Source organism: Bufo gargarizans, chromosome 3 (genome assembly GCF_014858855.1).
Source record: "Bufo gargarizans isolate SCDJY-AF-19 chromosome 3, ASM1485885v1, whole genome shotgun sequence".
NCBI lineage: Eukaryota > Metazoa > Chordata > Amphibia > Anura > Bufonidae > Bufo > Bufo gargarizans.
Window position 1 is genome coordinate 423,924,485 of NC_058082.1, and position 26,202 is coordinate 423,950,686.

The 26,202-nt window shown below is 47.2% G+C and overlaps 1 protein-coding gene across 1 annotated transcript in view; it reads right to left on the minus strand.

Annotated features, from left to right (window-relative positions):
* The window catches only part of LOC122931643 (solute carrier family 41 member 1-like), a 54,672-nt gene extending 30,557 nt beyond the window's left edge, over positions 1-24,115 (minus strand). The window contains exons 1-2 of the mRNA XM_044285719.1: positions 24,087-24,115; positions 15,695-16,466 (exon numbers count right to left, since the gene is read on the minus strand). Of these exons, the coding sequence (XP_044141654.1) occupies positions 15,695-16,066 (372 nt within the window). The 5' untranslated portion in view covers positions 16,067-16,466; positions 24,087-24,115. The remainder of the gene's footprint in view (positions 1-15,694; positions 16,467-24,086) is intronic.
* Positions 24,116-26,202: the final 2,087 nt, after the last annotated feature.

Below are 26,202 nucleotides of genomic sequence, written 5' to 3' on the forward strand. Positions count from 1 at the left end.
TAATTTTTTGACATTCATATCATACAAATCGTGCAGATGCTTCATAAATACAGAGTTTAGGCTACTTTCACACTAGCGTTCGGGGCTCCGCTTGAGAGTTCCGTTTGAAGGCTCTCACAAGCGGCCCCGAATGCATCCGTACTGCCCTAATGCATTCTGAGAGGATGCGGATCCGCTCAGAATGCATCAGTCTGGCACAGTTTGTCTTCCGCTCCGCTCAGCAGGCGGACACCTGAACACTGCTTGCAGCGTTCGGGTGTCCGCCTGGCCGTGCGGAGGCAAACGGATCCGTCTAGACTTACAATGTAAGTCAATGGGGGGCGGATCCGTTTGCAGTTGACACAATATGGCTCAATTTTAAAACAGATACGTCCCCCATTGACTTTTAATGTAAAGTCTGGACGGATCTGTCTGAGCAACTTTCACACTTAGAATTTTTTCTAAACTATAATGCAGACGGATCCATTCTGAACGGATCCCATGGTCTGCATTATAGGAGCGGATCTGTCTGTGCAGACCCCAGACGGATCCGCTCTGAACGCAAGTGTGAAAGTAGCCTTAGCCATAATTTTTTAAATTATTTTTTTTTGGTTAAGGCCTCTTTCACACTTGCGTTGTCCAGATCCGGCGTGTACTCCATATGCCGGAATTACACGCCGGATCCGGAAAAACGCAAGTGAACTGAAAGCATTTAAAGACGGATCCGTCTTCAAAATGCTTTCAGTGTTACTATGGCAGCCAGGACGCTATTAAAGTCCTGGTTGCCATAGTAGGAGCGGGGGAGCGGTATACTTACAGTCCATGTGGCTCCCGGGGCGCTCCAGAATGACATCAGAGCGCCCCATACACATGGATGACGTGCCATGCGATCACATCATCCATGCGCCTGGGGCGCCCTGACGTCACTCTGAAGCGCCCCGGGAGCCGCACGGACGGTAAGTATACTGCTCCCCCGCTCCCCACTACACTTTACCATGGCTGCCGGGACCCTATTCAGAAAAAGCTAAACATCGGATCCGGCAGTGCGCCGAAACGACGTTTAGCTTAAGGCCGGATCCGGATTAATGCCTTTCAATGGGCATTAATTCCGGATTCGGCCTTGCGGCAAGTCTTCAGGATTTTTGGCCGGAGCAAAAAGCGCAGCATGCTGCGGTATTTTCTCCGGCCAAAAAACGTTCCGGTCCGGAACTGAAGACATCCTGATGCATCCTGAACGGATTTCACTCCATTCAGAATGCATTAGGATAAAGCTGATCAGGATTCTTCCGGCATAGAGCCCCGACGACGGAACTCTATGCCGGAAGAAAAGAACGCAGGTGTGAAAGAGCCCTTAGTGTTTACGGTGTTCACTGTGTTTTGTGGGCAAGTACGATTATGGAATAATGAATTATTAAGTGTTCACATTCCCATATTTACCATGTTGTGTGGGGGCTAATTTTTATTTTTGCAGGGCGAGCTGTACTTTTGCTGGTACTATTTTACATAACACTTTTTAACCAGTTTTTATTCATTTATTTTGGGAGGAAAAAAATAATTACACTATATTTTAATGTTTCTGGCATTTTCAGACACGAAAATACCAATGTTTATTTTTATGTGTAAAACTGGGCAATTTGAATTTTTTTATATTTTAAAAACTTTTTTACTGTACTTTAGGGGACTTGTACAAGTGATCATCTGATCGCTTGTACCATAGACTGCAATAGAATTCCATTGCAGTCTATGGGATTTTCGATGGCTGCCTGAGAAGCAGCACCTCGAGATTTCTCGATAGCATTCTCGTCATAAGCATGTATACATAGACTGATGACAAGACGGACCCAGTGTTCAATGAAGTCAGAGAGCAGAGATTAAAATGTGCAAGTTACAAATTTTGCAGAATCTTTTCCCACAAAATTGCACAATCTGCTCAGCCGCTTCTCTACAACATGCTGCTGGCAGTTTGCACTGCATTTCATGGTTACGGGTTCTTTTTAAAGCCAAAGGCTAAAAACCTAATGATGTCAAACTCATTTAAAAAGGGAATGCATCATCAGAAAATAACCTATTTAGGTCATGTTTAACATTTTGAAAGCATTTTTGACGTTATTCATTTTCCGGTCAATATCTATATTTAAACAAAAACCATAAAATTTTGCCGTTTTCGCACCGGCTCCTAAGCCCAATAGGCACCACTTTGTACAGATCACTTTACTGCAGTTACCTGCTTACTTGCCTTTCTAATCCTGCCTGTAAAGATAAGGAAATATCACCTCTGTGTATAGATCAGACAGGATCCCCAATAGGCAATTGTCAAATTTGTATCTATTACTTCTATTACTTCCTTGTACAGTGACCTCTGCACAGGTCACAAAGCATGCCTAGAAAACTCTCCCACAGTAGTCAATAGGGCCCCCTCCTGTCCATTGCGTCTATGGCCCATGGGGCTGCCGCAATTTTCTTAATGCTGTTAAGAACTGCTCAGGCAAGATTGCCACCCCCATAATCATGTTCAGCAAATCGAATGATAAGAGGATGTTACCATCTGGTTTTAACTGGCAGAAAAAAAAAAGAAAAAAAAAAGTTGGTGACACATTTCCCTTAACAAGACCCAAGACGGCAAAAAGAAAAAACACAAGCCTGCCTCACCTACACAACATTTTTCAGTTGCCTACAGTACAGCACTCACGTGCAGGATGATACAAGTGTAGAAAGGACACACCACGAGGATGAATATTCCCCTCCATGTTTAGGCAGCACATGTTTCTGAAAAGGACACGGAGCCAACTGTCCCCGTCATTTAGTAGAGCAGGAAGAGTCTTATTTCACCCATGGGTGGAGGGGAGCTCCTGGAAGGCACAGATCACGATCATCTCATCCCCGGATTAAAATGCAAAGCTGTTGCCAATAAAGCTCAGCCGGTATTAGCAAGTAAGATACACAGCACAGCATTCATAGACAGACACATTCAAAAGTCATTTCTTTATTATATTCTAATATCAAACCTGTTGCAGGATAACAATTTCCATACCTAATTTAGGGTTGAACCCTGAATTAAAAAATAAAATAAAATCACAGGTGAAGAGAAACTTAAGAATAGTGTGGTCTAATGGACAGTGCTGGAAGGGTAATCTGATCAGTAGTTTATGTAATGGAGTCAATCACAAACCATGTACATAAAAATTCTGATAATCCAGCATACCCTGGAGCACCGTCAGATAATCACCCCACGTCCCACTGGACACCCCCCCCCCCTCCCCTACGTAAACGCAGTCCTAAACCTCTCCCCTTATACACACCTCCTTGGCACAAGGTGCAGACACCAACATTAACATATGTGCACATGGCAGCACCCACTGTTGTCTCATGCCGGATTATCAGGTTTACACCTCCGTTAGGGCATTCTGCTAGTCAGTTCCTGCAAAAGAGTAGACTACCATATCCAGAAGAGCCGGACACCACCAGATCCTGGCTATGCCGAATTCGGTAACAGAGGTAGCATGCTCCTCTATCGTTACATACTACCACAATGCCCTAACAGATGTAAACCTACTGTAACGGACTGTAAAAAAATGCAATATCTGTGTGCTCATCAATGTGTAATATCTACACTCTGCAAAGGGTAGGTGCTCCGCATAAACTAACAAGTGTCAGATTTAAAATCCTCACTTTGGGTAAATTTCTGCTACAGATTTTTTCTACACATCCACTGTGGTGCTAATGAAAATCTCAGAGCACCACACCTTGTGTGTTATTGCAGCCCTATTCATGTCAATACAGCAGAGCTGCAAACACACGTCAATGATGTTTTTAAAAGAAACCATACACATTTTTAAATCCTGGACAACATGTGTCTCCATAGATCGGGCTTGTTCTTCTAGCACATCCCATGGATACTGATCAGACCAAGGAGATCTGGAGAATTTGGAGGCTATTTTTAAAGACCAGGTCACCTTCCATTGCTCCATACTCTAGTTCTGCTCCTCACATGCCCAATGTAGGTGCTTTTAGCGGTAGACAGGGGTTAGCATGGGCAGTGACCGGTCTGCAGCTACACATGGTGATTCTATATGTTCTGACGACTTTCTATCATGGCCAACATTTTCTTTTCAACAGTAGGATTAAAGCTGACAGACTAGCCTTCAAGCCTCATGCACATCAACGATCCTCAACTACCCATAACTAGTTATTTATTTTATGCACTTATATAGCGCTACTATATTCCATAGTGCTTTACAGACATTAGTATCCAACTGTGCCAAATGGGGCTCACAATCACAAAGCCCCATTGTTCCCCATCAGTATGTCTTTGGAGTGTGGGAGAAAACCTACGCAAACACTGAGAACATACAAACTTCATGGAGATGTTGTCCCAGGTTGGATTCGAACCTAGGACCCCAGAACTGCAAGACACCAGTGCTAACCACTGAGCTGTCCAATGTCACCTATTTACCAGTCATACTTCCTTGGACTAGTTTTAGTAGGTACTAACCACTACATACTGGAATACCCCACAAGACCAGACGTGTTAGAGTTGCCTAGCCATCACAATCTGTCTCTTGTCAAAAGTTGCTCAGCTACTTATACTGGCTTATGTTTTCTGAATCCAACACCTCAACTCCAAGAACGGTTTCTGGCTACTTTATCCAACCCTTGGATAGGTGCCACTGTCAAAAGATAAAATTAACGTCACTTGTGTACACCATCATATTCCCACAGATACAACGGGCCATATTTATCATGACTGACAGCTCACGCCACTTTCACATATGGCTAAAGTCAGATTTATGATCGGCCCTTTAAGACTGTAATAAATGTGGTTTGACGGTAGCAGTTTATCTGTTAGTAAGCAGCTTTACAAAAGTCGCACATCTTTACGAAAAAGTCGCATGTTCTATTAAAAAGTCTCATAAGATGAGCATGGTCCTCACTGGAGTGAAATTGCTCATTTTTTAGCGACTTTTTAAATAGTCCCAATAGTAAATCTGTCTAGAGATTCATTTACATAAGAAAACACACCCACGTTCAGAAAACTGGCGAGCATAGTGCAGAGCAGAAAAAAATTCGCAAATTTGTGAGCAGTTTTAGCGTTTGCGCATTTTTTGCGACTTTTTCACTCCATTATTCTGACTTGAGCTAATGATAAATCTGGCCCAATGTCTCTATACAACATGGAACAACCACTGTAAAATTTTAGGCACAGTATGGTTAACTGACCTCCACAGATGACAATTCCAAGTACACTTGAAAAGGGGGTGGAGGAGAGGCTACTTTGACTACTACTGTAACCCTTACAGCATATAAGATTTATCCAGCTTGATTTATGTAAGTACTTGACTGACAAGCTTAATGCACTGCTCTACTGGGGATTTAGAAGCACATCTGCATGTGTCACTTTGTGGTGATAAGTGAAAGGCCGATTCATTGGCCTGGATTTGTGGGAGGGGCTGGCCTGCCTACTTCAACGGCTTGCGCCCCTCCCACCTTGTACGTCGTTCAGCGTTTGAGCACGTACCTGGCAACGATCCTGCAGGCGACGGTAAGCAACATTCGGGTCCGGTAAGCACGGTCGGCCCCTTGGTGAGTGGGGACCCCGTGCTCCGGACAGTGCATGGCCGTTAGGACAGCTGTTCTCCTCCCCCCCCCTCGTGGTGCCGGTGAGTTCGCTGGCAGCGGGGAGCTCTCCGCTCCGGCTATATGTCAGGAGGCCGCGCTGACTCCCCTCACTGCAGTGCGCACAGCCGGCGGCGGGACAGCCCCTCAGGCGAAGGGGGGGGGGGGCTCCCCCGCACTGTGCGTTCTGCTGGGAGCAGGGCGGCCTCCCACGTGGCACGCTAGTTCGTCCGGCGGGGGGCAGAGTCAGGATGTTTCGGGCCTCCCCCCGCCCGGCTTGTGTCAGGGGGTTGCGCTGGGTCCCCACGTGGTGGAGCGCCCAGCCGGCGGAGGGCCAGCCCCTTAGGCTATGGGGGTCCCCCGCTCTGGGCGCTCTGCCTGGGTGCAGTGCTGCCCCCCTCGTGGCACGCTATTTCCCGGCGGGGGGGCGGGGCTTTGATGTCTAGTGCCTGCCCCTGCCCGGCTATGTCAGGGGGTTTGCGCCGTGTCCCCACGTGGTAGGGTGCCCAGCCGGCGGAAGGTCAGTCCCTCAGGCTTGGGGGGCTCCCCCGCACTGGGCGCTCTGCCAGGGAACGGTGCGGCCCCCCACGTGGCAACATTTCACCGACTGGTGGGGGCGGGGCCCGCGTTAGCTGGGCTACCCCCCTTACCGGTCCATGCCAGGGTGCAGCGCTGCTCCCCACGTGATGGATGCGCCCGGCCGGCAGGTGGGTCGGCCATGGAGATCGAAGGGCCCCCCCCCCGCACCGGGCTCTCTATCAGGGAGTAGCGCGTGCTCCCCACGTGGCTCACGAATGGCGTTCGTGTGGGGTGGAGGCCACCGAGCGGAGAGTGTTCCCCCGCGCCGTCCCTCGATGCCTGGGAGTTTCGCGCTCCCCACGTAGTCATCGTTGGGGGGGCGTGGGTGGCGCGGTGGTCCCGCCCCTCACCCGCTTTAAAGTCTGGCACGGGCCGCCGTGCCGCTTAGATAGGCAGGGATCCGTGTTTACATTAAGTTCGGCCAGGGGGTACGGGCGTTAGCCGTCGGCTGGCCTCCTCCTACTGGCTGCTCTCTAGGTTCACTACCATGTCTTCATGTCTTACTTTTCGCTTGGTTGTTCTGCTTTGCATGCGCGTCCAGAGTTGATGCTTATCGTTTTGCTTCTAGGTCATAGTCGGTCTAACTTACGTCCTGAGGTTGTGGCCTGTCGGTAAGGTAGTAGGGGTACAGACGGGGGTAGGGGGCGCATAGGCCATACTAGCAGGGTCGTGTCTCATGCTCTGTCTCACGTTCAGGTTTCATTATTTTCTAACTCCCCTCGGTGGTCTTTCTGTAGTTTTCCAAGCCGGTAAGTATATCATGTTTTCTCTGCATGGTACTTACGGGTGTCGGTTACGGTCCACTTCCTCACGGTCCTTCTGGTGTTATTGTGCGGAGCTCACGGGGGCAGGTCACCTTGATACACGGCCGGGCTGGTCACTGGTGCTGGCGGTCATCCAGTGTCGCTGGTCACTTACGTTACTGTTTCCACAGCTGTGATGTCGCACGCATCGGACATTGTCGAGGCGTCCGTGGATGAGAATGTGGCAGGAGTGTCTGAAGGGGGCAGTTTACCGTCTGAGAGCTTGGACTATCCCTAGACTCATGTCGGAACTAACTAAGAAGGGTGTCCCCTTCCCGGCTGCCGCCAGGAAGGCGGAATTATATCGGTTATGGAAAGACTCTGTGGCCTCCAGTCAAGACGTACTCCCCATGTCCACGGTGCAAACATCGCTTGAGCAGCTACATGTCATGCTGAACGGCCTTACGGCAGCTGTAACTTCCTTACAAGCAAGGTTGGAGTCAGTGGAGTCTCGCGACTCGGTCGTTCCTGCTCCCCCCCTGATGTTCCGGTAGCCACTACCTCTGCCCTAGGGGAAACCCGTACTGCCCTGGCTGTTCCCAGTGTGGCGCCCTCTCATTTTGTCCCGACCAACGTCAGGAAAGACATCCTAGAGGGTAGGGATGTTAACCTTGCATCTTTACTGATAGCTTCCAGGGATATGTCCGATAACAAGGTTATAGCTTGCGGGGAAGTCTCGGTGGTACTGCGAGGCCGCGACCACAGGCTTAACCGCAAGTTAACCATTCCCGAATTTGTAATGGCTTTTAGCCTTTTCAGAGATGTTATATGTTCGGCTAGGCCGGATAGGAGGGAGGAGCTTGATCTTTACCTTTTTCGTGTGACGGAGTTGGGTCATAAGTATGGAGGGGTTTCGTTTTATGACTACCATTGTTCCTTTTCGGCCAAAGCAGCAGCGGCTTTTACTCAGTTTGGTTATGTCACAGATTGGTCCAACTTGGATACTGAATTATTTTGCCGGCATTTCGCAGGTCTTAAAGCTCCCTCCTGTTCGGCCTGTCAGTCCATCTTCCACTCTACCGAGTGGTGCCACAAATCAGCCAGCAGTGCTCAGTCTTTCCCTTCCGGCTCGTCGGCTGGGCCTCTCGATGTGTTCAGACCTCCCAGCTCAGTCGACAAGTTAGGCCGGCCCATCGTGCAGTTGGGTAGGTCCCAGATTTGTAATAATTTTAATTTCGGGTCTTGTAATTTTGGTCAATGCCGTCTTCTTCATATCTGTACCAATTGCTTTAGGGCCCACCCCAGAGCTGCATGCTCATTAAAATCAGTTAAAGCCTACATGAGCGTGGTCAATACCGATTGTTTATTAGAGCTTTTGCAGGGACATCATAATCCAGGGTTCGTGCAGTTTCTAGTTGCTGGATTCTGCAAGGGCTTTCATACGGGGTTGATCACCACACCTGAGTACACGTATGAGTGCAGGAATCTCCAGTCTGCCGACAGGTACCCAGAGTCTGTTGACAAACTAATCGAGTCCGAGCTGGTTAAGGGTTTCTTGATTGGTCCTTTCAAGGTGCCCCCCTTTCAGCGATGGAGAGTCAGTCCTGTGGGGGTAGTCACGGGCAAATTCAGTAAGAAGGAGAGACTCATCATTGACCTATCAGCCCCACATGGTTCCCACGTCCCTAGTCTTAACTCCCTCATCCCTTCTGAGGAAGTGGGCATGAGGTATTCTTCCATCGATCAGGCCATCGCCATTATCTTACAGTTAGGGCCCGGAGCTATGTTGTCCAAGGCTGATATTTCGGACGCCTTTAAGTTACTGCCCATTATGCCAGCGCTCTGGCAGTGGCACGGCATTAAGTGGAAAGACCAATATTATTTCTCCACCAAGCTCACCTTCGGTTCCAAGAGCAGCCCCTGGCTCTTTGATCAGCTGGCTCAGGCCCTTCATTGGATATTAGAACAAAAAGTCCGTTGCGAGTTCGTCATCCATTATCTCGATGACTTCCTGCTGATTGAAAGGCCAGGGGCAGCTCCCCTAGGCTTGGGGAAGTTACTAAGGTGTTTCTCTCAGCTAGGTGTACCAGTCTCCCCCAAGAAAGTCGAAGGCCCGTCCACAGTCATCACCTTCCTGGGCATTGAGCTTGACTCGCAGGGCATGTTAGCCAGGTTGCCGTCAGACAAGTTGGCTAGGGAAGTCATCCACAGGTTCTCAGTCACGACGGTGGTCACCAAGGCGGACTTACAGTCGCTACTGGGCATGTTGAATTTCGCCATGCGCATTATCCCGCAGGGCAGGTCTTTCATCTCCCGGTTGCTGGTGCTTCTCGCCACGGCTCTGGAACAGGACAGCCCAGTGCGTCTGGACAGTCAGGCCTTGGCAGACCTTCACATGTGGGACCACTTTCTCTGCCAATGGAATGGGGTGCCTTTGTTTATCCCTGAGTTGACCAGCCAATCCCCGGTAGTGTTTTCTGATGCGGCTGCTAGTTCAGGGTTTTCTGCTATTTTTGGCACCCACTGGGTCGCAGACGAATGGCCGGCTGAGGTCAGACAGATCCCAGGGTTCCCACATACCTCAGCGCTGTTCGAACTGTACCCCATCGTGGTAGCCGCCCACGTGTGGGGCAGTAACTGGGTCAACCGCTCTGTCTTGTTTGTTACTGATAACGCCGCGGTGGTTGACGTTTTGAATAGTGGGTTGTCTAAATCCTTGCATGTCATGTGTCTCTTGAGACGTTTAGTTCAACTCTCCCTTCATTATCATTTCCGTGTCTGTAGCACGCATGTACCAGGCTCACAAAACGTGGCTGCTGACGCCTTATCTAGGGCTAATTTCTCCCTTTTCTTTCAGGTCATGCCAGAGGCAGATGTCGTGGGTGCTGCCATCCCTCCCCACGAGTCATTAGTACTAATGTGACCAGACACCTAGAGACGGCCCATGCCTTAATAGCCAAGTCCCTGTCAGCAAACACGACCAGGGCATATAACACCGGGTGGAGGGTGTTTTGTAGGTTTCAGCAGGAGTGTCCTCAGGGGGAGTCCAGTTTCGTGGAGTACATCCTTACTTTCATTGGCTACTGCCACGCAGAGCTTAGGCTATCCCTTACCACAGTAAAGACATACTTGTCGGGGGTGCAGCATTTCCTTTCGGTCAGTCATCCCGAACGGGCTTCGGTTTTCTCCATACATGCCGTCAAAGCTGCATTGAGGGGTCTGGGCAGATGTGGATCTGGAGGCCAAGTGCGCAGACAAGCTGTCACCGGGCTCCTTTTCTGCAACTTGTCCGACGTCCTGGAAAGGAGCCCTTTCGGGGCCTTGCCTAGCCTGGTGCTCAAGTCCGCTATTTATTTAGCCTTCTATGGTTTCTTAAGACCGGGGGAGTTCACCTGTTCTCCTGGTAGTGACAGGTTTCTCACGGTCAGCCAGTTGGTTCAGTGCACCGAGGGTTACGTGCTACTACTCAGGACGTCCAAAACCTCGCAGACAGGTCCCCCAGTTCCGGTGTCTTTTTTCCCCACGGCTCATCAGTGGTGCCCCGTTGCAGTCCTCCGTCAGTTGCAGTCAGCGTTATCTGGGCACGGGCCGGATAGTCCTTTACTGCCATTCGGAGTGATGCCACTCACTACGCATCAGTTCGTGTCCCATGTACGCTCCTTAGTGGCCAGTCTGGGCGGTGATCCAGCCGCAATCTCAGGACACTCATTTCGTATAGGTGCCGCGTCCGCGGCCTCTAAGAATCAGGTGCCAGCACATGTCATCCAGAAGTTAGGGCGTTGGCGCTCCGCGTGTTTTAGCCGATATGTACCTCATCCCAGTACTGAGATGTCTATGGCTTTTCAAAGTTTGGTTTTGTGAGTTTGTTGTAATAAATTATAGGGATCGACCGATATTGATTTTTTAGGGCCGATACCGATAATTTGTGAACTTTCAGGCCGATAGCCGATAATTTATACCGATATTCTGGGAATTTTCATTTTTGAAAAAAAAATAAAAAATTCCCACAAATCTGCTGAAAATTAATGTTTATTGTTAATGTGTATTTTTTTTTTAAAATCTTTCTTTTTCATTTATATTTTGGTGTTATTATTTTTTTAGTAACTTTTTTTTTTTTAACTAACTTTTAGCCCCCTTAGGGACTAGAACCCTTGTCCTATTCACCCTGATAGAGATCCATCAGGGTGCAGGGTGAATAGGAGCTCACACTGTCCCTGCTGCTGTGGATCGGAGGAGCAAGGGAGAGGGGATCCTGTGGAGGGGCGCACTGCGACTGGGGTGGGGGGCCCTATGCGCCACCACTGCTTAATACTGGGGGGGAGGGGGGGCGCACTGCGCCACCAATGCTTAATACTGGGGGGGGGGGGCTTGGGGGGCGCACTGCGCCACCAATGTCTGATACTGGGGGGCTTGGGGGGGCGCACTGCGCCACCAATGAAGCTCAATTTCATATACAGGAGGCGGGAGCTGGCTGCAGGATCACATAGCCGGCTCCCGACCTCTATGAGCAGTAGCTGCGATCCGCGGCACCTGAGGAGTTAACTACCGCAGATCGCAGCTACAGCTCATAGAGGCCGGGAGCCGGCTATGTGATCCTGCAGCTCCCGCCTCCTGTATATGAATGAATGATAGATTAAGCTTCATTGGTGGAGCAGTGGCCATAGCTCCTCCCCTCCTCCTGTCCCCTGTCCTCTCATTGGCAGCAGCAGCACAGGGGGAGGAGACACTGCTCCTTCTCCCTTGTGCTGCTAAGGGGAACACGGAGAGCGCTGTCAGCAGCGCGATCTGTGTTCCCCATACACTATCGGAATATCGGCAAAATAGATGCCGATACCGATAGTGTTCAAAATCCTGAATATCGGCCGATATCGGTAAATCCGATAATCGGTCGATCCCTAATAAATTATTCCTGCTAACCAGTGTGTCTTTTGCCCTCTTTCAGGCGTCCCCACTACGGCGCGGTTGCGGCACAACTCTAACCGCTGAGGGACAGGGTAGTTTGGTAGGGCAGGGACGCTCCCCTGGTTGCCACGACCACAACTTAAAAAACGCTTTTACTTATCCAGGAAATTCTAAGATTTTCTCGTCACATATTGTACTTTATGACCGTGGTAAAATGGAGTCAAAAAATTTCATTTTTATTCATGAAAAATTAGCAAATTTACCCAAAAATTTGAAACATTTTTTTTTTTGCAAATTTCAATTTCTCTACTTTTAAAATAGATAGTAATACCTCCAAAAATAGTCATTACTTTACATTCCCCTTATGTCCTGTTCATGTTTGGATCATTTTAGGCCATTTTATTTTTGGGCACATTAGAAGGCTTAGAAGCAAATCTTGAAATTTTTCAATTTTTTTCTCTCCCAAAAACCCCTTTAAAAGGACCAGTTGAGGTCTGAAGTCACTTTGTGGGGCTTACATAATAGAAACCACCCAAAAAATAACCCCATTTTAGAAACTAAACCCCTCAAGGTATTCAAAACTGATTTTACAACCTTTGTTAACCCTTTAGGTGTTCCACAAGAATTTATGGAAAATGGAGATGACATTTCAGAATTTCACTGTCAGATTTTCAGTTTGAATCAATTTTTTCCAGTAACAAAGCAAGGATTAACAGCCAAACAAAACTCAATATTTATTTATTGCCCCGATTCTGTAGTTTACAGAAACACCCCATATGTGGTGGTAAACTGCTGTATGGGCACACGGCAGGGCGCAGAAGGAAAGGAACGCCATATGGTTTTTGGAAGGCAGATTTCACTGGGATAATTTTAAGCTGCCATGTCACATTTAAACCCCCCCGATGCATCCCTAGATACTCCAAAAATGTGACCCCATTTTGGAAACTACGGGATAAGGTGGCAGTTTTGTTTGTTCTATTTTAGGGTACATATGATTTTTGGTTGCTCTATATTACACTTTTTGTGAGGCAAAATAACAAGAAATAGCCGTTTTGGCAGAGTTTATTTTTTGTTATTATTTACAAATAGGACTACTTTTTCAAAAAAGTTTAGTGTCTCCACATTCTGAAAGCCGTATTTATTTTATTTTTTTCGGCGACTGCCTTATGTAGGGGCTCTTTTTTCAGTATGAGAACGGTTTTAGTGGTACTATTTTGGGGTGCGTATGACTTATGATCGCTTGGTATTACACTTTGTGATGTAAGGTGACAAAACAATGGCTTTGACAGTTTTTTACGGTGTTCATCTGAGGGGTTAGGTCATGTGATAATTTTATAGAGGCAGTCGTTATGGACGTGGCAATACCCAATATGTCTACTTTTTTACATTTAACACAATAAAAGCATTTTAGAAAATAATGTTTTAGTGTCTCAATAGTCTGAGAGCCATAGTTTTTTTTTTGGGGTGACTGTCTTAGGTAGGGGCTCATTTTTGCGGGATGAGGCGACCATTAGATTGGTACTATTTTTGGGGGGGGGGGGGAGGGGAGCATATGCCTTTTGATCGCTTGGTGTTGCACTTTTAGTGATGTAAGGTGCCAAAAGTTTTTTTAGCACCGTTTTTATTTTATTTTTCACCTGAGGGATTAGGTCATGTGATATTTTTATAGAGCCAGACACTGCGATACCCAATATGCTTTCCCTACTTTTGACAAATTTTTTTTAACTTTATTTTGGGAAAAGGACGTTTGTTTGTTTTTTACTTGGGGGGGGGGGGGGGGGGGGGGGGGGTGGGGGGGTGGGGGGGTCCTTAAGGGGTTTTTAGAAGTACAAAACTGAGGCCCTAATTGGTAGCAGGGTCCAACTCCCGTCACTCAACTGTTTGAAGAGGCCGCAGTGTTCCAAGTTCTGCAGCCTCCTCACAGCTTACCAAGCACAGCATCAAACATTGTATTCTGGCTGTGCTTGGTATTGCAGCCCAGACCCACTCACCTCTATGGGACTGAGCTAGACAAAGGCTGTGACCAATGAACGCGACGTCGCTAACCTAGAAAGAGGATGTGATGCTCTCCGGGGTGCAAGGAGTCGGTCCTCCACTGATCAGATATTGATGATTTATGATAGGGCAACAGTTTTCCACTCCTAGAAAACCCCTTTAAGCAAACAAACTGGAATTGACATTGACTGTTCATTTCAAGACCTTGCTTACCATCTTAGACCTCATTCACATTTCCGTGTCAGCATTATATATGTGAAAAAAGCACCCTTATCTAATCCGCAAGTCCATTTTTACCCTCAGTGTGTCATCCGTAATCCACAGGAGTTGCTCAGCTGAAAGTTAAATTTCAAGCATTTCCTATCTGTCTTCTGTGAAAGAATCATTTTTACTGACCCTTAGACTTCAATGGGCACGTTTGATCCACATCACAGACCAAAGTCGGTCTTTAACGTATTCATGATTTTTATTTTATTTATTTTTTTACTGTGTGATAAGTGAACAGAGAAATTTATATTAATAGGTCCATAGAAAATGCAGACAGCACACATCCGTGAAATACGGAAGTAGGAACAAGGGCTTAAACACACGTAAATTAAACCAGCAGGAAGTAACTGCTGCACCTTTTAATGGGATTAATAAACCAAGAATGTTAAGCTGCTAAATATGTGACAGCCAACAGTAACAACTATAATTCTTTAGCTGGGCACAGTTTTAGATATTAACATATTAAAAAGGAGCCTAGTCACACAAGAGCAAAATTGCCAACTATTTTAAAACGGTTGTCCAGGATAATTAAAAATCTGGGACAAGTTAAATTATCTAATACTCCCCGCTTGCTCTTGCCGCTTCTGGTGGCAGCAGCGAAATGTAGGTATACAGAAAATCACTGCTACAGCCAATCCCCGAATTAGACCGCTGAAGACTGCGATTGGCTGCGGAGCATTTCAAAACTTTTAAGTGTACTGGCAACCCATTTAAAGGGGTATTCTAGTTTTGCAATTTTTAGTATCAATTGACAGGAAACAACACGTTATCATTTACAAATAGCGATTGCATATGTGCAATGCCCCATTTTCCCTGCACTGCATCGCAGTTTCCACTGTGTTAATTCCTTCTCCCCATGACTTCATATCAACATCTGAGGCATGGAAAGGCTTGTAAGGCTCTACCCTATTGACACAACATCATTAGTGACCTTGGCTCTCAGGACAGTGTTCTGCTCATTATCCTGGACCCTGCCCTGTAGACGTAATGTCAGCAATGATGCTGTGTCCTAGGGCGGGGGTCTTCCAGAAGGGCTTCAAGCAGGCTTGGATCTGATGTTCAAGCTGGGAGGGGATGGAAAAAGTCAGAGACCTGACTCCAAATGAGCAATTGCGGTCCCCAATGCACGGGCAACATCCGTGCAGTGGACCGGACCCATTCAACTTGAATGGGTCCATGGTCTGACATGTCATCTTTATTTGCGGTGCGGAACAACGGAAAGAAACACCACAGAAGCACTCCGACTGTTCCGCATCCGTGATGCACATGGCCTGCAGCCATGGATTGCCAACCCGCCGTTTGTGGGCCGCAATACGGCCACGGCCGTGTGCATGAGGCCTTCAAAGGCTTCTAGCCTGTTTCTGTTACTTTAAGTTCTGCTCAAGCATTCCACATAGGTCTTCATGCAAAGACTGACATAACACTATAATTGACCATAATTCTTTTCAGCTCCTCGGGCACCATACAAACATAAAAAGTTACAATACACAATTCTAAACTTGGTGTCCTAATGAGGACGAAGATGAGAAGGCAGAAATAGACTTCAACGACATGATAGATATCAGAACACTCGCCAGCTTTCTCCTCTACAGGTATCATACTGCGTAACATCTTACCTGCACTATGTCGAGAACCATCCCTGCAGCCACCATCCCAAATCCCGCCAATAAAAAAGGAAACAGAACTTGGAGGCCAATGGAAAAAGAAGTTTCTTTCAGTGGCACCACAGCCTCACACGAAGGCTCAATATTTGGATCTTCACTCTCTGTGCTCTGGCTACCATTCTCCAATAAGGCATCCTCTTCTTGCACACCTTTGGTATTTGCACGGGAACCTATGACCACTGCCTCAGTTTCATCTGGCTCCAAAAAATTTGGGTTCACCATGAGAGGACTGTTATCTACATCCAAGTTGTGCTGGCTCGCCAAAGCAGAATGGACAATGTTCGTGGCAGCACCATCATCTCGGTGTTCAGAAACAGGTGGCATTGTGGTGACCTCTAAGACTGTCTTTAGTCCAAATAATAAGGTGACACTCGCCTGCACTCTGGGAAGAGCCCTCCAAAATGCTCTTCGCCCTCAACGGCTTTCAAAACTAAAGAGACACAGTCGCTCCCCATTAATCACTTAGATATGATGAGGTAAAAGTGAAAATTCAAGGTGTCTGCTTGACAGAATATTAACACATGAACCTGAGCGATGAAGCAGGCAAATAATGATCAAGCTTAGCCAATGTATTTCATTTAAAAAATGGAGTTAAAAAAAAAAAAAAAAAGAAAAGTAAATGGGTGTTGTCAAAATGAGCAGGGATGGGTAACTGGTTAGCCTGGACCAAGAATGCAGACCTCACACACAAGTCATCTCATAGATATTCCGGGGCAAATTCAGTCTGGGGAAGTAAAAGAAAATACCATTAAAGTCAGGACCAGCAATATCTGCAAGAAAAAAAAGAAAAATCTTAAAGGGAACCTGTCATCAACTTTATGCTGATCTCACTGAGGGCAGCATAAATCAGTGACAGAAATGCTAATTTCAGCGGTGTGTCACTCATGATCTAAAAGGGAGTGGTTACCGAGAACCAACATCACAACCATTGCAGCCTAGCCTTGCCACCTGAGAAGAGTCATGGTCATTTATTTATTCCTGCTCTCCTGCCCACCTGCTGATGACTGACAGTCTCCTACCTAGTTTTCTCCCTTTCTCTCTAGGAGAGATCTGCCAATCATCAGCAGGTGGTGAGAGAGCAGGAGATGATGAATAACCATGTCTCTTCTCAGGTAGATCTGACTCTTCTCAAGGCCTGGGCTGCAATGATTATGATTCCAGTTCTCAGCAACCACTTACATTTATCTCATCAGTGACACACCGCTGACATCAGAAAGCATTGCTGTCACTAATTTATGCTGCCCTCAGTGAGATCAACAAAAAGTTGATGACAGGCTCGCTTTAAAAGGCTTTTCAAGATACTGATGGTTTATTTTGAGAATAAGGGCCCATTCACACGACCATATGGGTGCGGTGCCCGTGTTGTGCAGCTGCAAACAGTGGGTCCGCAATACACAGGCACCGACAGTGTGAACTGTATGTTGCGGATCGAGACATTTGACTTGAATGGGCCCACGATCCACAAAATATGGCCAACATATCCCATCTTTTTCGGAGCGGAGGCAAGGATCACTCAAGTCAATGGGTCCGCACCGCAGCATGGAGTTCACACAACCGGTACCCGTGCACTGCCCACCGCTATTTGCAGTCCGCAGCACAGGTACGGCGACCATACAGTCGTGGGAATAAGCCCCAAGCCATCGAAACCTGAGCAACGGGGTCCAACACCTCGCACCATCGCCGATCAGTGTAGCTCTGACCGTTGTGTAGTGGATGCAGCTGGTAAATGCAGCGCAGCTCCCACTGAAGTGAATAGCAGGAGCCCAGTAGTAGCCAACTAATAGGGAACGGCTGAATGACAGGGGTTGGATCCAGCCTTTCAAATATTGAAGCCTATCCTAAGGATAGATCATTAACAGGGGGATTTTCACATGACTGATTTTGAAAATGCACTGAAAACAAATCTGAGTGGAATCTGCACTGGTTTTCGTGTTTTTTTTCCAGCTTCCCATTCATTTCAATGGGAGAATCAGCATGGATTCTGCTACAAGACAGAACGATGTTTGAATGGGAGGCTTTGTAGAAGAGTTTTTTGGCATGGAAAACACGTGTAAAACCATGCCAAAATCCATTGTGCGAACTGGCCCATATAAATATCCTGGACAATCCCTTAGGCCTCATGCACACGACCGTTTTTTTAAGGGTACACAAAAACGGGTCCATAGGTCCGTGACCGTTTTTTCATCCGTGGGTCTTCCTTGATTTTCGGAGGATCCATGGACATGGAAAAAAAGTCATTTTGGTGTCTGCCTGGCCGTGCGGAGCCAAACGGAGCCGTCCTGAATTACAATGCAAGTCAATGGGGACGGATCCGTTTGACGTTGACACAATATGGTGCAATTGCAAACGGATCCGTCCCCATTGACTTTCGATGTAAAGTCTGGAGTCTCTTTTATACCACCGGATCTGAGTTTTCTTCAATCCGATGGTATATTTTAACTTGAAGCGTCCCCATCACAATGGGAACGCCTCCATGTTGGAATATACTGTCAGATGTGAGTTACATCGTGAAAACTCATATCCGACAGTATATTCTAACACAGAGGCGTTCCCATGGTGAAGGGGACGCTTCTAGTTAGAATATACTACAAACTGTGTACATGACTGCCCCCTGCTGCTGTGATCAGCACAATTAACCCCTCAGGTGCCGCACCTGGAGTTAATTGTGTGTATCATAGCCCCCTGTAAGAGATCAAGGGCTGCCAGGCAGCAGACCCCCCCCAGTTTGAATATCATTGGTGGCCAGTGTGCGGCCTCCCCTGGCCCCCTACCTCCCTCTATTGCTTTAATAACATTGGTGGCAGTGTGCGGCCTCCCCTCCCTCCCTCTATTGCATTAATAACATTGGTGACAGTGTGCGGCCTCCTCTCTCCCCACCCCCCCCAATCATTGGTGGCAGCGGAGTTCCGATCGGAGTCCCAGTTTAATTGCTGGGGCTCCGATCGGTAACCATGGCGCTACAGCAGTCCTGGTTGCCATAGTAGAAGCATCATACTTACCTGCTGGCTGCTGCGATGTCTGTGTCCAGCCGGGAGCTCCTCCTACTGGTAAGTGACAGGTCTGTGCGGCGCATTGCTGTCGCTTACCAGTAGGAGGAGCTCCCGGCCAGACAGACATCGCAGCAGCCAGCAGGTAAGTATGATGCTTCTACTATTGCTAAGTAACCATGGCAACCAGGACTGCAGTAGCGTCCTGGTTGCCATGGTTACCGATCAGAGCCCCAGCGATTAAACTGGGACTCCGATCGGAACTCCGCTGCCACCAATGATGGGGGAAAGAAGGAGGAGGAGGAGGAGGAGGAGGAGGAGGAGGAGGAGGAGGAGGAGGAGGAGGAGGAGGGAGGCCGCACACTGCCACCAATGTTATTAATGCAATAGAGGGGGGGGGGCGGGGGAGGCCGCACACTGTGCCACCAACGTATTAATACAATAGAGGGAGGAAGGGGGGGGGGGGGTCTGCCCCCTGCTGCCTGGCAGCCCCGGATCTCTTACAGGGGGCTATAATAAGCACAATTAACCCCTTCAGATGCAGCACCTGAGGGGTTAATTGTACGGATCACAGCCCCCTGTAAGAGATCGGGTGCTGCCATGTACACAGTTCGTTGTATATTCTAACTAGAAGCGTCCCCATCACTATGGGAACGCCTCTGTTAGAATATACTGTTGGATCTGAGTTTTCACGAAGTGAAAACTCAGCTCTGAAAAAGCTTTTATGCAGACAGATCTTCGGATCCGTCTGTATGAAAGTAACCTACGGCCACGGATCACAGATGCCAATCTTGTGTGCATCCGTGTTCTTTCACGGACCCATTGACTTGAATGGGTCCGTGAACCGTTGTCCGTCAAAAAAATAGGACAGGTCTGGAGGAAGACTGGGAAGAGGGAAATGCCAAAGTGCCTGAAGTCCAGTGTCAAGTACCCACAGTCAGTGATGGTCTGGGGTGCCATGTCAGCTGCTGGTGTTGGTCCACTGTGTTTTATCAAGGGCAGGGTCAATGCAGCTAGCCATCAGGAGATTTTGGAGCACTTCATGCTTCCATCTGCTGAAAAGCTTTATGGAGATGAAGATTTCATTTTTCAGCACGGCCTGGCACCTGCTCACAGTGCCAAAACCACTGGTAAATGGTTTACTGACCATGGTATTACTGTGCTCAATTGGCCTGCCAACTCTCCTGACCTGAACCCCATAGAGAATCTGTGGGATATTGGGATTAGATAGTTGAGAGACGCAAGACCCCAACACTCTGGATGAGCTTAAGGCCGCTATCGAAGCATCCTGGGCCTCCATAACACCTCAGCAGTGCCACAGGCTGATGCCTCCATGCCACGCCGCATTGAAGCAGTCATTTCTGCAAAAGGATTCCCGACCAAGTATTGAGTGCATAACTGAACATCATTATTTGAAGGTTGACTTTTTTTGTATTAAAAACACTTTTCTTTTATTGGTCGGATGAAATATGCTAATTTTTTGAGATAGGAAATTTGGGTTTTCATGAGCTGTATGCCAAAATCCTCAATATTAAAACAATAAAAGGCTTGAACTACTTCAGTTGGTGTGTAATGAATCTAAAATATATGAAAGTCTAATGTTTATCAGTACATTACAGAAAATAATGAACTTTATCACAATATGCCAATTTTTTTTTAGAAGGACCTGTATACAAGCTCAAGTCAACTTATCTGCCGGGAGAACAAGTGGATCAAATGAAAAAAAAAATATATTTAGCCAAATCCTTCTCTCCCAGCATAATTTGCATGCAGAGTCCTATTTCTGGCTATTTTCACAGCCGATCAGACCACACTGAAATCAATAGGACAGTTTCTAACGGTTACACCATGTTAAAATTATGGGGTTTTCTGTTGGCAGTATACTGGGGGCACAATGAGGGCCATTACATATACTAGGAGCACTGCAGGGGTTGGGTTTAAGTAGTATGTGTTCTTAATACTTTCTCTCCAATTATGGCTTTCAAAACTTCATCCAGAAACCCGATTGTGTGGCTGTACCCTTAAACATACCAACAGTTGTGCTGTTCATGTATTTCAATTAGACCTCACGCACACATCCGTTGTCTGGCCGTGCGCGCACCGTATCACGGATGCAGACCCATTCACTTGAGTGCTTCTAAGCGGTTTCTCTCGGTGCCTCCACACCACAAAAAATAAATAGAACATGTTCTATTTTTTTTTTTGGCAGTGCGGACGGTTCACGGACCCATTCAAGGCAAAACTTATGGTCCAGGGTAGCGGAATCCATAACGGAATTCTTAGATAACTCGAACCTTGTATGCCGAACTTAAAACCAAAAGTTCAGTCATCCCTAGTCTGGATCCGTCTGCGGATACTGCACAGATGGTGCCTGTGAATTGGGGACCGCAAATTGTGTGTGTGTGTGTATGAGGCCTTAAGGAGAAGAAACTGAAGTGTAGACTTCACAGGCGCTTTGCCCTTTTACTTTAACAGGGATGTTGGGCCAACAAAAAATGAATATGAAATTCGGTATATGCGGATCATCTCCATCAGTAGGTGTGTGTAATAAATATATATATATATATATATATATATATATATATATATATATATATATATATATTACACACACAGCATGAAAGTACTGGCGGTAGTGTTCAATATCAGCTGTATATCAGACAGTGGCTAGAATAAGATAACGGCGCTGATAATCATGGTTTACGACTCATGTAGAAGATATATGAAGGAACACTCCCGCTGACAGGCTGCTTTCTCCTAATGCCTGACAATGGCAGAAGTGACAGCTCAAGAATCTCGAGTGTCGGAGATGCATCTCGCTCTCCCTTTTGAGATGAAAAGGAAAGCTTTGCCAATCCAGTGTCCGCAGGGGAAGCACATAGAAGCCAGGTGAACACTGCGGATCCATGTGGAGTCTTAAAGTACAGCCAATCACTGCAGCCGGTGTCTGGCAGAGTGCCATTCCCATCCATGTTGGGACAGGAGCGGGAAGTGGAGGGCAGCAGGGACCCCAATACTGTGGGAACAGCCGCAGGAGGGCATCAGTGAGTTTATGCTACTTTCCGGTATTGAAATCCATCATAGGGTCTCAATACCTGAAAAAAAAAATAAAAAAAAATGCTTCCCTTTTGTCCCCATTCATTGTCAACAGGGACAAAACGTAACTGAACCGAATGCATTCCATTCCGTTCTCATACCGGAGAGCAAACCACAGCATGTTGCGGTTTGCCTTCAGCCATGGCAAGACCCACAATGCAAGTCAACCGGGACGGATCCGTTTTCTCTGACACAATCTGACAATAGAAAACTGATCTGTCCCCCATTGACTTTCAATGGAGTTCATGACGGATCCGTCTTGGCTATGTTAAAGATAATACAAACGGATCCGTTCATAATGGATGCAGATGGTTGTATTATCAGTAACTGAAGCTTTTTTTTCTGATCCCTGCCAGATCCAGTAAAAACGCTAGTCTGAAAGTATAGGATCTCCGTACAAGCCTTTAATTTGGTGGAATACCCCTTTAAAGGGCATCTGTCAGCAGATTTGTACCCATGAAGCTGGCTGACCTGTTACATGGGCACTTGGCAGATGAAGGCATCTGTGCTGGTCCCATGTACATATGTGCCCGCCTTGCTGAGAAGTGATGTTTTATTATATGCAAATGAGCCCCTAGGAGCAACAGGGGCGTTACTGTTACACCTAGAGGCTCTGACAGGACCAGGCAGTGAAAAAGTCATCACACCTCGCCCTGTAAAAGCTGAACATCCTTTTTCTCAGCAGTGTGGTCAGATATGAACATGGGACCAACACAGATCCAACAAGTCAGACAGTTTTATAAGTACAAGTCTGCTGACAGACCTGCACTTAAAGGGGGTCTTCTGACATGTTAATACTGATGACCTATCCTCAGGACAACGCATCAGTATCTGATCGGTGGGGGTCCTGCTGATCAGCTGTTCGAGAAGGCTGTGGCACTCACATTAGTGCCGTGGCCTTCTCACAGCTTTCCCCAGGGCAGTGATGACACGTTCAGTCACATGACTTAGCCGCAGCTCAGCCCCATAGAAGTAAATGGGCATGAGTTGCGATACCAAACACAGCCGCTATACAATGTACAGCGCTGTGCCTGGTGAGCACGGAGAAGGCCGCGGCACTCACAGGAGTACTGGTGCCTTCTCAAACAGCTGTCCAGGATTGTTTATCAGTATAAAAATCCTGGAAAACCCTTTAAAATCTGCACTGCTGGTCAGTTCCCGCTGTGGATTTTTTTTTCTTTTAACACGGTGTGTGGATGCACTTTGACCAACTCTCCTGCACTTTGCCAATAGGGAATTTTCTGAGGACACATTGCCTTTAAGGCCTGTTCACACTGGGCATTATTGGGAAGGAGTGTTCTTAAAGGGTACAACTACACTGCAATATTTATGTTACGCAACATTTTTTGTGATGATAGTGCATTGTGTCACACTGACACGGGACATGCAACACGACAGTCGCATAAGAATCCATGGACTAGCATTACAAAAATAAGATGTCATTGTGTAGCCCTAGCAGCCTAGCCTAAAGGTGCTGCCAGTGGCCCAATGAACAAGCAAACTCTTCTTCATAGGGTATAAGAATCAGAACTGAAGGCGCCTACAAGTTCAGGGCAGCAGGTTGTACTGTGTAACAATCACTCTGTGGGGACAAGCGATGACAGGGGAGAGGATTGCTGCCTGTAAATGCAGCTCTCACCTCTTCTAAGGAGCAGGCAATTAGTAGGAGATTTAAGAACACCGGTGTTTGTTTTCTACCACCATAAGAAAGCCCCCCAGTCTCTGAAGTGACATTGATGATGTCACCTGTGCAGGCACACGCCATTCCTCTCTACGGGGCTGCTACAGAGAAGCTCCTCCAGCCCCTAACCAAAAACTAAATAGAAAAGCCTTGACAGGTACCTACATTACCACCGGCGTAAGCAGGCAGCAGCCCCCAGACCGTGCGGTACCTCTAGGACCAGGTGGTGAGACAGGACTGCAGAGCTGTGTGTGCCATTGTACAGCGCAGACACTGAAGCCTGGGCGTCCGATCACATGGAGGATCAGCCACCGAACCCCCGAAAGGCTGCGGGAGGCCCGAACACCCAGCACCCGGGGAACACGAACGACCCGATGACATCAGTACAAAACCCGCACAATTTCCCAAACTACCCCGATTGCGGGAAACAACCCGCTGCCAGCCGGGTCCTGTATAATAGAGCTGCCTAGTGTCAGCAGCACTGTACCCGCTCCTACAGGAAATAAAGGAGTGACCACCATATACACATATTACACTACCAGTCATTGAAACCATCCGCTCAGCAGACCGCAGCACTCACCTTCCCTCCCCGTCATCCGCAGCTCCAGCACTGCAACACTTCACTTTATCAGCAGCACTTTAACTTCCCCATGACGTCAGAGCTCTGAACCCGTCCTAGCCAATGAGCAGAGGAATCGAAGGTAAAGCTCACCGGGGATTGGTGGGATCCGCAACGAATGGGCGGAAACCTCAGGGAGTGAGATTGACAGCAGCCTCAGCCAATGAATACTCAGCAGAAGAGCCACGTGTCAGGATTGGGGGAAGAATTGTGCGCCTTTTCGTGAACCGTTGAGGTTGTGGAACTTTACATGGAAGCAGCAGACGTGATAGACTGGATGGGTGATATTAGTATAGGTTGTCAGTCAGGTCTTACAGGGCTTTATTGTCTGCACTGGTGTGAAGTTTTAATAGTGTAGGGACTTTTTTTTAACCAATTTCAGACATAGCCAATTTGTACCTGCAGGACACAGCCAAATTGTGCAAATCTGAGGTGTCACTTTATGTGGTAATAATTTTCTAATGCCTTTATATATCCAACCGATTCTGAGACAGTTTTCTTGTGACACATCGTACTTCACATTAGGGGTTAATTTGAGTCAATATGGTTTACCTTTATTTAAAAAGAAAAAAAAATTGAGGAAAATTTGGAAAAATTCACAATTTGTTAACATTCACCATATGTCGGCATCATTTTGTAAATGTTATTTTCTTTTTTGGGACGTTAGAAGGCTTACAATTTTAAAAGCAGTTTTTCAAATTGTGAAGAAAATTTCCAAAACCCACTTTTTTTTTAAGGACCAATTTGGTTATGAAGTCACTTAAGGGGCTTACGTAATAGAAACCACTCGTAGCATTTTAGAAACTACACCCCTCAAGTTATTCAAAATTGATTTTACAAACTTTGTTAACGCTTTAGGGGTTTCAACGGGAAATGGAGGTTAAGTTTTAAAATTTCCCTTATTTGCAAATTTCACATTTTAATACATTTGTTCCTGTAACACAACAAGGGTTAATAGCCAAACAAACCTAAATGTTTATTACCCTGATTCTGCAGTATACAGAAACTGGTTATAACTGCTCTAGGGGCACACCACAGGGCTCTGAAGGGAAGGAGCGCCAGATTGTTTTTGGAGTGCAGATTTTGCTGGAATGGTTTTTGGGTGCCATGTTGCATTTGAAGACACCCTGAGGTTAGAGATGGGAAGTTCGGATTTTTTTCATGAATCGATTCATTTGAATCAGTTCATTCAAAAGAACCGATTCATGAATCGGATCTTCGGTTCACTTGCTGAGTCGGCTCTCAAGTGAACCGAAGGTCTGAAGGGACTCGCTCCTGGCAAACACAGCTCTGCTGCAGTGAGTGCAGTGGAGCAGACTGGGATGTAATTACACTGTATAGTTATTGCAGGGATTTAGATAATTGTCTAAGAGTTTATTAGTTAAAAGAATCCTGTCACCGGAGCCTACAGTGGAAGCTAGCCCCGCCCCTCCCCGCCCTCCAACCAATCAGAGGCAGCCAGCAGTCCAGCACTGACTCACAGCACAGGGGAGTCGTGCAGGGACTCAGAGAATCATCTGAGTTTATTAGTTAAAAGAATCGAATGAGTCAGAGACGTGTCACCGAGTCCCTGCCAGGCTTCCTACTCTGCTACATGCACCCTATACACACACAGCTTTGCTACATGCAATACTATACCCCCCTATAGCACCCTATACACACACAGCTCTGCTACATGCAATTCTATACCCCCCTATAGCACCCTATACACACACAGCTCTGCTACATGCAATACTATAGCACCCTATACACACAGCTCTGCTACATGCAATACTATACCCCCCCATAGCACCCTATACACACACAGCTCTGCTACATGCAATACTATACAACCACCCCCCACCCCCCACAGACTTGTCGGGAGACAGGGAGCCGCAGAGCAGGAAGCCTGGCAGGGACTCAGTGACACGTCTCTGACTCATTCGATTCTTTTAACTAATAAACTCAGATGATTCTCTGAGTCCCTGCACGACTCCCCTGTGCTGTGAGTCAGTGCTGGACTGCTGGCTGCCTCTGATTGGTTGGAGGGGCGGGGCTAGCATCCACTGCCGGCTCCTATTACACTGCCTGTTGCTGC